The 13,454-nt window shown below is 52.0% G+C and overlaps 2 protein-coding genes across 2 annotated transcripts; one reads left to right on the plus strand and one right to left on the minus strand.

The window, feature by feature from the left end:
- Positions 1-598: 598 nt before the first annotated feature.
- Positions 599-5,668, plus strand: CSUI_002583 (synaptobrevin protein; the record flags this gene model as incomplete). The annotated part of the gene is made up of 8 exons (XM_068062783.1): positions 599-855; positions 1,317-1,389; positions 2,109-2,189; positions 2,697-2,786; positions 3,515-3,611; positions 4,224-4,291; positions 4,622-4,714; positions 5,606-5,668. Coding segments are annotated over exons 1-8 (807 nt in total), but the record flags the coding sequence as incomplete, so codon positions are not given.
- A 999-nt stretch (positions 5,669-6,667) lies between these two features.
- On the minus strand, positions 6,668-13,231 carry CSUI_002584 (maf1 regulator). Its single transcript, XM_068062784.1, has 5 exons — positions 11,006-13,231; positions 10,079-10,211; positions 9,118-9,664; positions 7,503-8,598; positions 6,668-6,864 (listed from the first exon to the last, which is right to left on the minus strand). The coding sequence occupies exons 1-4, from the start codon at positions 11,785-11,787 to the stop codon at positions 8,453-8,455; spliced, it is 1,608 nt and encodes a 535-aa protein (XP_067925244.1). The 5' UTR covers positions 11,788-13,231; the 3' UTR covers positions 6,668-6,864; positions 7,503-8,452.
- Positions 13,232-13,454: the final 223 nt, after the last annotated feature.

The following is a 13,454-nucleotide window of genomic DNA, read 5'->3' on the forward strand; positions in this document are numbered from 1 at the left end:
CCTCTCCGGGGCTCACAACTCGCTAGCGCTGGCTGTCTTTCAGATGCGTAGCAATTTCACGAGTGAACCAGGGTAGGAGGGGCGAAAAACTGAAGAGTTCTCGAGAAAGCTCTATCAATCCGTCGGTAGGTAGTGGTGTTAGTGTGCTGGAGTTGAGTTCGCCCAAGCATCAGACGTCGTACCAGAGGCGGCTCGATTATTTTCTGGAAGCTTCTCATAGGGGTGTGTGAGGGTGAGTAGCCGACGCAAGATGCCGAAGGGAGCGGATCCAGTCGTGATTGCATGCAAGTGAACGGAATTTAGTTTGTTGTCTTCTCAGTCCCTGCGCCGGAAGGACGTGGTACACAAGTGCTCCTGTAGCCTCTGTTTGGAGCAGTAAGCCGAATAACCAGGCTTTGGAGACTATTTTTCCAGATACTTGATCTTGGAAAAAATAGGGTCTTTCTAATTGTCTTTCGTGACGTCCTTCTGCACTGGTCTTCCAGGAAATACGTAGGGTTCCAGACTCTACGGGGCATTTTTGGTTGTCACGTTCTAAGGAATGCCGTGTCGGCGGCGGGGGGATGGCGTTCGGATGAGCGCACAGTAGTCACTCCAGTGCACTTCTACAATCATGTGGGCTTCACGTTTTTCTTCTGGTGCAACTGGAGGAGGTTCACCCCCAGCTGGTGCAGGGCGTTCTTCTAGAGGCCAGTACTATGACGAGAACTCAAGCAGGACTGAAGTTTCGAGCTCGGAGCACCCTTCTCCCTCATACGCGATCCTTTACGCTTGTATAACAAAAGGGACGTATGTGCAGGCGGAGTACACTGCGGTCAGGGAGGGAGAAGAAGAAGTTCTAAGCTCAGTTTCCAGGTGATCAGGGAAAAACAAACCAGGACCCACACGGTCACGCCGTATAAATGTATGTTGTGATTTCTTTACGGATAAATATTCCTGCAAGTATTTGCGTCAACACGTGTGACTCTAACATTGGCCCAAGGAAGGTATGAACTATTTCTCTGTTTTTCGAATTTCTCCGCTCTCCGGAGAACCAGAAAAGTCTGCGTCTGAGGATGCAGAGGCACGAAGCGGGTTACGGCGCCTGCAGAAAAAGAGGATCCTATTGACACAAGGGAAGGATACTTGTCAGCCCATCTAGGGCACTGGCTTTGGGTGAGTATGTATATCGTAACGGAGAGGCCTACTCATGCTGTCTAGCGTTTTTGGGGCAGCTTATCTTGAAGTGTGTTACTAAGTGGGTCAGTGCTTGTATTCTTAGTACGTCATTAAGTGCATCTAACCACGCAGTGTTGATTATGATGTCTTCTGAACAGACGAGCTTTGCTCAGGCTGCCGAAAACGCAGGGACGGCGCAGCTACGTATTCGACAACCGCCTCTTCAATTTTGTAAGCTCTTCTGCAGTAGATGTATCGGCTAGCCAAGCGTTGGTTCTCTCGCCTACCGCGATTACGTTGGTGCCCGCGCAGTGATGCACCTTCACAGCAGTCCGAATCACCAACGGATGTTTAGGGTTTGAATAGGGCTGTGAGGGTTCGAACTGGTGACTGGAGAACCGCAGACGATGAGAGACAACACCTGTGTGGTTTTGTCAAAGTGTCCCTTGTATCGGGAGCTCGAGTGCCTGCAGACACTGAGACAATGCAGCGCGGGGGAGGTTTGATTCAGGTCTCTGCTAACACGGATCACGTCGTCGACTCAGTATCATGTGTGATACGCGAGCTATTACACCTGGGAGGTAGCAGGGTTGACTACGCGATGAGTAGTGCTCAAACCTGTGCGGAAACAGACCCCGGAACCCGCCATTCACAGGCAGCAGCAGGAGCAGGAGTCTGTTTCTCTTCCGCTCTTTTTACCCGTTACTTTTCTTTGTTGTGCAGTATGGCTCAGAGACTCAGTCTTGTCCTGCGGTTCCACTGGGCAGAAGCAAACTAGCAGGTTTGCTTCCTTCCCTGTGCTCGGCATTGTAGAAACGGTGCGTTGCGGTTCATTCCAAGCGTTACACAGTGTTTCTCTCAAATTCTTCACATGCTGGTTTTTGCTTTGCACCTCTTTGTACGACAAGCAGAGATCTCTTCCTCTCGTTCGTTTGTCTTCGTGTGCCTAGCTTGTAGACGACAAGAGCGGGAGCATTTTCATGTGCGTCACGAATGAGACTGTCCAAGCGGACTTGCCGTGGCAATTTCTGGTGAGCAAAACCCCACGTGGGTCTCCGTGCGTTGCCGCTCTAACTCTTTCTACCTTGCTCTCGGGAGCTCTTTTTATTACTTTTCCCGGATTCTTGAAAACGGGCGCAAGATCAGTGAGACTACTGCTGGGTGTCTGTCCAGTTGCGTTCTCCTGCTACTTTGGGCTTAGATGTGTTTTTGTGCCTCTAGATGCGCCTTTCCGCGTACAATGTGTGTTGCGTGAAAGACATCAGCTGGTGGGATCCCAGCAGCGAAGTGGCGCCGACGTTCGCTCGGCGGCAGGGCGTTGCGATGCCTGTCTTGGATGTAATGTCAGATAGTCACATAGCGGCTGGAGAGAGTACGTGGCTGGTGCAGGTTCATGGGTACGAGGCTCTCTCTCCACTAGGTGTGAGAGGTGGGTAAAGAGCCTCTTGACACGTGTTTTGTCCAACATGTGGACAACCGAGCGCCCGCGTCGCTCCCCTGCATAGCCAGCCGCTCGTCCGTTCCGCTCGTCTGCGCAGAGCGATTTACGAAGCCAACTCCGGCAACTGGATGCGTGTGCTCGCGATGGCATTGCTAGCGAAACTGCCCGCCTCCTCATTCGTCTAGTGGTGAGTAGACACTCTTCTCATTCAACGTCATCAGGCTAATAGTGCCCGAAGGCGGATCATACACTGCCTGGCCCATACCGCTCTTGAATTTGAACTTATACTCTTAAACGTAACAATAGAACCGAATGATACTAGGAAGCAAGATGCCCCGCGGTGATGCCGGGAAGGAAAGACGGTTTGTGTGCTAGATGCCACCCCTGAGCGAGAACCAGCCGTTAACGTGTGCACGTTCTACTAGCGAATCACACATCATAGTATGAATGTATATTTTCTTGCACTGTCGCCACATCCACATCTGCCTGCGTGTGCTGCAGAACCAGCACGAGCTCGCTACACTTGCTCATTTGTCTGCACACCAAACAAGAACTTCCCGAGATTCCTGTTTGCCTTTCAGTTCGCGTGGGTTTGCGTACCCGTGTACTCGCACCTCCCGTGTTGTGGTTGTTCGTTTTGTTCGTGTACTCAAGGTCGCTCGGGAGTTGCCCTAGCGTGCGTTTATATTCCCAGGGACAGTGAATTCTTCTTGTCACAGCAGAAAAGCGCTCTTCTTGCATATTCTCAGTCGTGTTGCCTGCGTCAGCCCTGCGTCCCTCTGTAGGGGCGACTGACACCTCTTTTTTCTCCAAAAGAGAATTCTTCTCAAATACTGCCGCTCAGTACGCCGCAACCTTGCACCTTCCACCCGAGTGCTTGGTTTGCATGCTTTCCTGCTTGTACGGCTATAACAGGACGCCTACAACAGAGGACAGGGCAAGGGAACACAGCAGATGGAACGCGTAGAAAAGGAACTCGAGGCCGTGACAGAGATCGTGCGAGAGAACATCAGTGAGCTCACCTACGGTCTTCAATAGGATGCTCATCGTTTCACTGTGCTAACTTCTGTCCGAAGTACCTGAACGGGTCTTTCTAATCAAAACTCCCCTCAGGGCCGAACAATCAGAATCTTTGTCCACAAAAAAAAACTATTTGTACGCAAAGCGGACAGCCGGTCGTTACCTCCCTTTCGGACGGTACGAAGTAGAGCGCATGGAGGCGTTTATAAAAGAAGACATTATGTGACAGTTCATCGCAAGAATGAGGGCACAGACTGTCTTCCTTGATAACTGTCTCCACGCGGTTCCTCTTGATCGTGACGTGCCTGACGGGTCAGTGCTTCCAATTTTGACTGGCCTTCTACCTCCGACGTAACCTACCGTATCAGTTTACCTCGGAGATCAGCCCGCGTTTGAGGGGGATCGCCTTCCAGGGGAATCAGCTAAACAGAGCTTCAGCGAAAACAAGGGTCGAGGAGTACGGATGTGCTGCTGCTCTTGTAATCGTTTTAAGCTTAGTGACGTTTCATAGGGCGCATCGCGCAGCTATACAGTGGCACGTCTTCCTGGTGGTAAGCGATGACTTCTGCGTGCGAGCCCAGGGTGATGTGACTTTTGTGTGCAGATAAGGTTCTGGAGAGAGGCGAACAGATCGAATGCCTGGTTGGCAAAACGAGTAACCTGAGGGATTCGGTGAGGAACCTCACGATGTTGCTTTTTCAGTGCTATAACCGAAAGGCTGTCGGGTCTTGTGATACTGCGCGTGGCTGCTTGGATGTGTACCACTTCATGTGTCAAGCTTGGTGTGTAGAGTGAATGACTCTTAAAATGGATGTGTCTACACTCCATTACACGCATCCAGTCCAGGGTCATATAACTATATATCTACATCGGTGCGAGGGTGCCTACTGTTCTTCTGCAAGCTGCAGGTGAAGAGTGACTGGACGGGCGCGTGAGAGAACAATGGGTTTCTTGGGTGTATTCTGCCGGGTTACGCTGTGCCTTATCATTCCCGGATTGCAGGCTTACGAGTTTAGGAAGGCTTCTCGTGATCTCGCCAGACATATGTGGTGGTCAACAGCGAAGCCTTACTTCGTCGTCTTCGGCGTCATCCTGGTAGGGTGTGGCCGATTACGATAGTTTCATTGTCTGTGGGAATACGATCCTTTGGTGCAAGTGCGTTCAGGAGAAGGTTTGACGTTTAGTACATGCCATCTATCCTTAAGCTGACTTGAGGCCATTGTATCCACACATGCCTCTCTTTCGGACCGTCTGCAGAGTACATGGTAACAGAACACAGACAGTAAAAGCATGTTACATCCCACGTCGTGGTGCCGTCCGCCAGTCGGTCTGGTGACCGCCAGATGTAGTGTCAGGTACAAAAGAAAAGGAGTGTAAGCCTGGGGGTGGAGACGGCATGCTGATCGTTTGGCGCTTCGCTCCGCGCTGCGAAGACAGATGACGCTGAAGACAGCTGCAATGGAGACGCTCGGATTTCGGAGTTCTTTTCCAGATTTTCTGGATTGTTCTGTTATTCTTCTCGATCATCCCTGATCGTACACAGTCTTGCGTTCTAATTTCAGAGCGCCTTTGCGCAGTTCGCTTAGAGCACAGTGTTTTAAAGGAGCATGCTGGTGCATGTCGAGCATTTTATATATGGATGGGCAACTCTGGCAGAACAGCAGTTGGCTTGCTGAATTCGAGTTGGACACACCTCACCGGACTGAGGTATCTATATTTACGGAAAATGAGAAAACTGATGGTACTCACTTCAGTGGACTAACACGTGGTGGTACCGGTGTTCCCCCTGTCCCGGTATCCTTGCATGCTGTCCTGACACGTCATACTATTTTCTAGGTCGTGTCTCTCAGGCCCTCGATAGCGAACGGAGTATGGCTTTTTTCGATAGTGTGAACGTACCCCGGCTGAAGCATCTCTTGATGAGTTCAGGCATGCCCTTGAACTTCCTGTGTCTCTGCACTTTTCTCTGTTCTGCGCGCTCTTCAGGTACTTATTATCTTCCTGACCTCCTTTCTCTGCGGCGGTTTGACGTTTCAAAATTGCCTCCGTGCGTCCTGACAGCAGCGACCGGACTTCTCTGTTAGTATTCGACGGACAAAACTGAGTGAACACACTGAAGCCACCACATGCGGCTGTATTACATTTTGAATTGCGAAGACACCACTCGGAGGCACTAGAATGAGTTTACGCGTGCGTAAAGTATCTGAGTATGAGTATAAGTTCTATTACCCATTCTGGTTGAGATAGAGCTTCGTGTATGCGTCAAGTCTTTCCTGGCCTCTGTGCCGGGGGTGAGATGCTATCTCCACAGAACAGCATGCGAACAAGCACCGAGACGAGGGTATGTACGATTGTAAAACAAGATGCGTATGACAAGGCGGGATCGACACATCCGAATGCGAGACGCGAGCAAGTTTGAAGGCTCTGTCCCGCGTATTTGCCTCATAGCACTCCCGCTTATCATTATTTTCTTGGTGGTGCCATGTGTGAGGGTGGAGGTGCACGTTTGCAGCGTAGATATATCTATGAGTAGGGCTGTACGCCTTTCTCATGGAGCTCACACGCTGGCAGAAGATCATCTTTGCGATCTGTCTGACTGAGAATTAACGGGCGAAATGCTTATGGTGCTGACCAGCTAGGCACGCGCACACGAGACAACCCTTGGTGAGTAGAATTACAGCTGATATAGCTCTCTCCTTTGAGGGGGTCCGTCGCTGCCCATGATCTCTGACCGTCACGTTGTAGAGAGGAGACCGGCTCTCAGCTTTGTTCTCAGTCATAGGGGTCCTGGGTCGAGTGCTGCACGATTTTCAGTTTCCAAGAGCCAGTGGCAGAGACTGCCCTTTGAGCGTCTTTCTTGTGGGCGTACCTCCAACGTGGCACCAAGCTGGAGGACAAAAGTTCTTCGTCCTTCGTAGTCCCACGTGCGTGGGTACTTGAGCGTTGCTTGCATCTCGCGTGAGTCCCTGCTCTTACACGTTCTCCTGTGCTTGGGGTGTATCGTCGTCAGCTTCATAGGCGGATGCAACTCACGAAACCTGTGACCCTACGGTGCTTTCCCAGCGGGTTGGCTTTTGGCCCCCGGGGCCGCCAAGCAAACGGCTGCTGCCGCACTGGGGTCCAGACTTGTACTTTCGGACGTTGTGTACTCTTGTACACTAGGCATGCTGGAGGCGTGCGTTGTTCACTGTTCTTCCACGTGCCACGGAAGACGCTCTAACTTCCCACCAGCAGACCTGCTGCACCTGCGCGCGATCGCAAAATACGGTGTGTCCTTTCAGTGCGAAGTGCAGTCGAGAGATTGCACGGACGTGAGGTATCGGAAAGCGCTGAGCGGGTGAAGGCTCCGGTTTTCCATGACCGGAATAGCAGAATGCGTACGACACGCGAGTGGTCGGTTGCTAGCCAGAGCCGACTGTGGCGGCACTCTTCCCCTTGGCAGTTCTGCCACTGTGGCAAAAAGTCAAGCACCCCGGAAAACACCCAATAGTTACAGCTTTCTACCCGATGCACTTTGTCCGCTTGGGGCTGTGAGGCGGGCTTCAAGATTTACTAGACTCGGAATAAAAAAAGCACTCGAAAACGGTCAACTTATCTCGCTCTTCCCTGTTAGACACGTCACTCCTATGACAGTAGCGACCTACGTCAGAAACACGGACGTGTCCTGAAAGGTGGTTTTTATTTCAAACATTTTTGAAAATTATTTGGAATATTTTGATCTCAATATAAAGCTACTAAATTACCTTCTATTTATACAAATCATATAATCATAGATTCTTTGATCAAACGCCACGATGTTTGGGTGCAGCCGTTTGGTCTAGTGCTCGCCTACGCGGAATGACTGCGAGAACGCACAAGCATTCAGCAATTGAGGGTTGCTTACTCGAACGTCCTTTCCCACGAGGCGTTTTCTGCCTTTGACAAAGCCCAGTGAAAACCCGAGAGGAGACAACACGACCACGATCACTGAGAGCTCGCAAAAATCAATCTCTCCGTGACACTGGAAAGGGGAGGGCGGGATAGTTAAACATTTTGCCCGGCAAGTTCAGCCGTACGCAGATGCAGCTTGGCGTACAATCACACACAGATATACCTGTGTATCTAACTGCATACAGCTGCTTCACAGAACACCTCCCTTCCCAGCAAAAGGTGCGACAGGCAGACTCGACCGTGTCCGTATCGCTACTCTTGTGAACAGAAAGGACGACTCGGGGTTATCGAGAATCCTCTTGCAGACCGGTCGCGGGCGGTACCCACGGACCGCTCAATCGCGACCGTCCACGCGTGCACGGCAAAACTGAACGGGGAGGAAGGAATTGATTAGCCGTACACTTTTTTTTTTTTTAAAGGTATTGTACGGCCCACCTCGCTCTTCCCCCGTTCCGTCAGACTCTCTTCAGATCCAACCAACTCCCAGAGTTGTCGGAGGCTGCAGTGTATTCGCAGCAGATGACCGCTGATACCGCACAGCAGACACCCATACGCCACGGCGGCTTATCTGGAGTGTTCAGATAGCCTCTCCCCCCAAGCTCCACTTCAAGACAAAACTGCAGGACTTTACTGGAGTACGCTCTAGAGCTGACATCGATTACTCTTAACTATGGAACATGTACGGCATGAACCCGTACACCGGGAGAAATGAGGCCCCTGCCACATAAAGACATTCACTCGGCGCCGTTCTTTGCCCCGGTTTTCCTGGAACCACGCCTGTCGTCGCTAACTGCAACGTTCTTCAGAGGACACGAACTTCTGTGCGCATCGTCACCTCCGCATTCCTCGGACCTCTCTCTAAACCCTTCTTCGTTGGGCCTCCCGTTGGCCAACGAAGCGCCCTCAGGCGTTCGCGCACGCCGGAGAAGGCAACTCCAAATCACTGAATGTATCCGGGTCATCTTCATCATCGCAGACTTCTTCTTCATCAGCGTGGGTTCCCGCACAGTCATCCACGCCGAAAGCCGCACGAGTCACGTAAATATCACCTAACAGAAAGTGACAAAAAACACATACAACGGACATATATACACGCGCTTGCAACTAAAAAAACATTATGCGTTTTCCGTACTTGAGTGCAGCCACGGGACGAAGGGCAGGGAGCGGGGAGGGGGCGACTGCACACCAGACGACGCTTTGGCTGCTCTGACAGAGAACAGATGGATGCTACCCCTCTGTCCGACCTGCTCCATACGACTGCAGAACTCGAAGATCGTACCGCACCATCTATGCAGCAACCATTCCGTTTCTCAATAACTACGACTAGTTCGTTGTCCTTTCGACACCATCATCCAGGTCACTCCCCTCCTCTCTATGTCTAGGTGGCGACTCACCACTGCCTAGCTGCGTAAAGTTTCGGGGCCATCGAGCAGAGTGACAGGAAACACACAAGTCGCGTTTGGTATACACGGCCAGTGCTATCTTTCAACAACGACACTTCAGATAGGACTACCCCACGCTACAGCTTCCTCACTCTCACGCAGCTCCTCTGTCCGTTCCTTGCTTACCCATGTCATCCTCTTCAAGACCCTCCGTTTCCTCTTCACCGCCTCCCCCAGCAGCTTTGCATGTGCAGCTGCAGCTGAAAAAGAGAAGCTTCTCTTCCTTGCGATCGTGAAAAAAAAAGAAAACGGAAAACAGAGATATGCTGGCTTGTGACCATCCCCCTCCGCACTCCGTCGTCAGGCAGATCGCTCCGCTGTCTCTTCTGGGAAAGCCCGCTCCACTCATCCCGCCGCTTTGACGAGACACATTGCCTCGGCAGCCGGGGATACTGCCGTTCTGTTCTTTTTCCCGTCCTCTCTCGTTTGTACATTCAGCAGCTGCTACGGCTTCTTCCCTATTGTCTAACCGCCAACCATCGTTGTCTTGTCCCCACTGGGGTGGCTTGAGGTGTCTGTTCCCTACTGCCGGTAACGCGAACGTGCCTTGCCTTCGATGAGGACCACGGAACACCGAAGAAAGCGTCGGATCATAAGGAACCATCGGAGCCGGGTCATCACTGCTGCCAACACGATGACGATAGATGTCTGCATGATCAAGGCGGATGCTTGCCTGGAAACAGAACACAAGCCGTGGACTAAAAGAGCGCGGTAGGGCCAAAAAAAAAGAGGCAAAAGGCATGAAGCGCTAAAAAAAAAAAAAAACGTGCACCCAAGGCAAGCAGTTGTTCTACATCTCTGGGGTGAACAGAGGACTGAGGCCACTGCTGCAGCTTAAAACGAAGACACCTGTGCCCTGTAACGCTACACGCATAAACGCAAAATAAATGCGCGTGCGTGCAAGAAGAGAAGTCTCAAGACGCAGCAGCAACGAGAGCAAGCCACGCTTGCTCGCCATCAGCGACCACTCAGCACTCATGGGAAATGTACGACGTGTGCATACATCTTAACAACTGGAGAACTTGTAGTGCGGACCATTCACTGAACTAGTGTCATCCGGCGATGTGCACGTCTTCGAACCACTCACCTTGATGGCGCACCAGAGCTGCTGCAGAAAGCCTGGGACTACTCGCTCAACAACACAGAGACGCTGATTGATTTCCGCTTCGACTTCCTGAAGCTGAGCTGCCTGTTCGAACATTGCTGGAGTTAACGCACTACTGCAAAAAAAAGAGACAGCGGATGTGGCATATCAAGGGCCCATCAAACAACGTACCCAGGGCGAAAGAGTCGGCATACATTGTACCATGGTGGTGTTTCCCACGCGCGGAATGCCGACGGAGACACCCACCCGTAAACGCATCGGGATTATCGGACCCGTCCCTAACAGACCATCCCCTGTCACACTTCCTACTCGCCATCATGACCACCCTGAGTAACATCACAGAAAACTAATCCAACCGACACAGCCACCGCGATGCATGGACGCTACAGTTATGAACGAACGGGCACTAGAAAAAGCTGAGCAAAAACCACTCACATTGATGTATGTATGTCACTACCGGAGCACCTCGGAGTCCGCTGCTGAACGGACGCTGCTGGAAGCCGGACTGTCACAAAGGGTCAGCGGAAACACAGTGCTTGGGCGAGGTACAAATGCCAGATACACCGTTTCTACGACTATGTAAGTACCCCCGAAGAGCGCCTCGAGACCAAACACTTGGCCTGTTCTTCCCCGTGCGCTGGCTTCGCGCTTTTTCATGCTCTTCTTCAAGACGCACCCTGCCGCGACTCAAGAGCTGGGCACGATCTGAGGAAAGAAAAGTACCATAAACAGCCGGTAACTATACTTATTCACGAACCTTCGTTTGCCTCGCTAATGAACAAGTTGAGCCTGTAGATACCTGTGGAAGAAGCAGGACTCCAGCATAGGGTAGGACACAGTAGTGTCTCGTTGTTAACTAGCCACTTCAGTGCGGACAGAATACGCACACACGTACAAAAAATCTCGTACCAGAATTCGTAGTCAGGAAAGCACTGATTAAGTGTCCCGATCAGATTAACAAGGACATCCTGTCTATCCTTCTCTCCCAGTTGCTCTCTTTCGCCACAAACCAGTACGCCAGGGTTCAGGCGACCGTCGCTGGTCTCTTCTTTCTTGTCTGCTTCTGGCGGTCCGTCGTCCGTGTCTCCCTCAGAAACACTATCATCCTTCCTGCCACGTCTGCATTTCCTTCCTGGACCCGCCCTCTCCTCAGATCTTCTACCGGAGTGAACTTTCTCGCTGCTGTCACTGTTGCTCGTGCTGCTTGGATCGTCTTCCGTACCTCTAGAAGGTGTTGAGAGCCGCGACTTCCTTCTCCCAGAACGTCCTACTCTTCCCTTCCCAGTTCGACTTCGGCTGCGCGCCCTGGGTGGAAGGAGGAGTCGCGATACTCCATCAAGAGAGTTTCTCCCTCGCTTCCGACCACTGGTGGCGCTGTCATCGCTGTTCTCACTGGCCTTCCCTTCTCCCTTCTCATCCGCCTGATACTCTGACGCCGTAGTATTCCACGATGCTTGAGAACGGCTTGTCGATGGAGGGGAGGAAAGCAAAATCGGGGGGGGGGAAGAAGCCAAGAAGAGTGGAGACGACGACATCTCCTTTTCTATCTCACGCAGCAAACGTCGGTCTGTAGACGATTTCGCGGACGTGGAGAGAAGCTCCAAGCGACCCCGGATAACACGGTCGCCCACATCCAAATGCTGAAGTAGCGCGGACAGCCGCGTCAGATCAGGGGCATCGAGGAATCGCATTGTAACCAGGGGCACGGGGTACAATCGAAACACGAAGAGAACTCGCACTGAACAAAACACGTACGATGCAGCACAATTCAAACCTGAACAGAGCGACGGCACCGTCTTCAGAGTGAAGAACGCTTCTCAAGGGACAACAGTGGGCACACGATGTCGGTCACGTAATCCACTCCGAAAAACCACATCAACCTAAGCGGTTGAGAACGCAAAGCCTGACAAGAGTAGACCGTCTGAAATGAGAAACCGGTAAGATGCAGTTGAGGACAACAGCGGGCGCCTAAGCGAGAGAACGTGATGACGATAGTCTACGCAAGTATTCGGAACGGGAGGTCTCTGCTTGTGACCCTGCGGACAACATTTCTGAGGAGACGACAGGGGAAAGGCGAAGACGTTGGTGCAAGTCCGTCATGAATGAAAATGTCATCGGCTTGTGCACTCGCAAAGAAAACAGGAGCCAACGCATTTGAGCAAAGCAACTGCGGAAGGTGGTCCTCGTGTGAAGAGCAAGCAGGCTCCATCCTTGGGGGCGCCATCAGGAGAACGCCACAGAGGGGCAAACGCGGAGCCGCAGCCCGAAGAAAGACAGAAAACACAGGAACACAGTCCAAAGTGCCCGGGCTCTCCGCAATAGAGACCACGGCACCCGGCACCGCGTTCGGCTTTGGAATAATTTACACGCAGCCCTCGGTATCGCCTTGCACACCCGGGTGATCCACAGGCGTCCGCGAAATCAGCAAGCGCAATCAAGGAATCACGCACGGCACGCCACTGAGAAAATACTCCCCGACACCCGCCACAACGCCACACCCTGTATGCAACTGGGAACGGCACCGGATCCGTGTCCTTGGGTAGCACTAGTCCAACAGAAAGTCGCAGAATATAAAAATACAAGAACGTGAGCGAGTTTTTAGCAGGAGAGAACGGACATGTGCCACTACGGTCCTGCACAACCAGAGAAGGGGCACTAAGTTGGAACACCAACACCACTCAGCTGCCGCTACCCTGCCAGGATGGAAAAGGGCACATAGGGCACGCAGAGGCAACCTCGAATAAAGAAAAAGAGCTATGAAAGGTAGATAAAGGAAAGAACAGGAGAGTACACAGAGAAGACGAGGACCGAAACTGACAGAATTATACTTGACGCCTTCGACACTCCTACACCGTTATAGTGGAGCTCCTGCGCGGCTTGCGGGTGCCACCGTCATTTCAATGAAGATCTAAACAGCCAGATGCAGAAACAAAAAGAAAAAACGAGCAGCTTACCACACCACGACAACAACAAGGGGCATCTCAAGCAGTAAGTCAGCTCACTGACGGAAATAGTGACATACGGCACGGATGCCGGATGTTTCTTTGGCGAGACGCCCGCCGGTGGATTGCCCTTATATAGGGACGGCACTAGTTCCCGCCCGGGCTGCAAAGTTCTCCAGAGCACAACTGAAAATTCTGACAAATGCAACTGGCACTAGCCCGCTGATTGGTCCCCTCCCTCTCAAGAACACCTGCCGCCAGCTTGTGTTGGAACTGCCCACAGCCAGAGCGCATGTTTGAATATTCTTGGAGCGTGCATTCCCGCGTGAGGGACGGCGGCACAATGCTCCCCAGTGCGCAAGCATTACCCGTCGGAGAACAGCCCAAGCGGTTGTTCCGTGGAGCCTCTTGTGTAT

Source organism: Cystoisospora suis, assembly GCF_002600585.1.
Source record: "Cystoisospora suis strain Wien I chromosome Unknown contig_1077, whole genome shotgun sequence".
Taxonomy (NCBI): Eukaryota; Apicomplexa; class Conoidasida; order Eucoccidiorida; family Sarcocystidae; genus Cystoisospora; species Cystoisospora suis.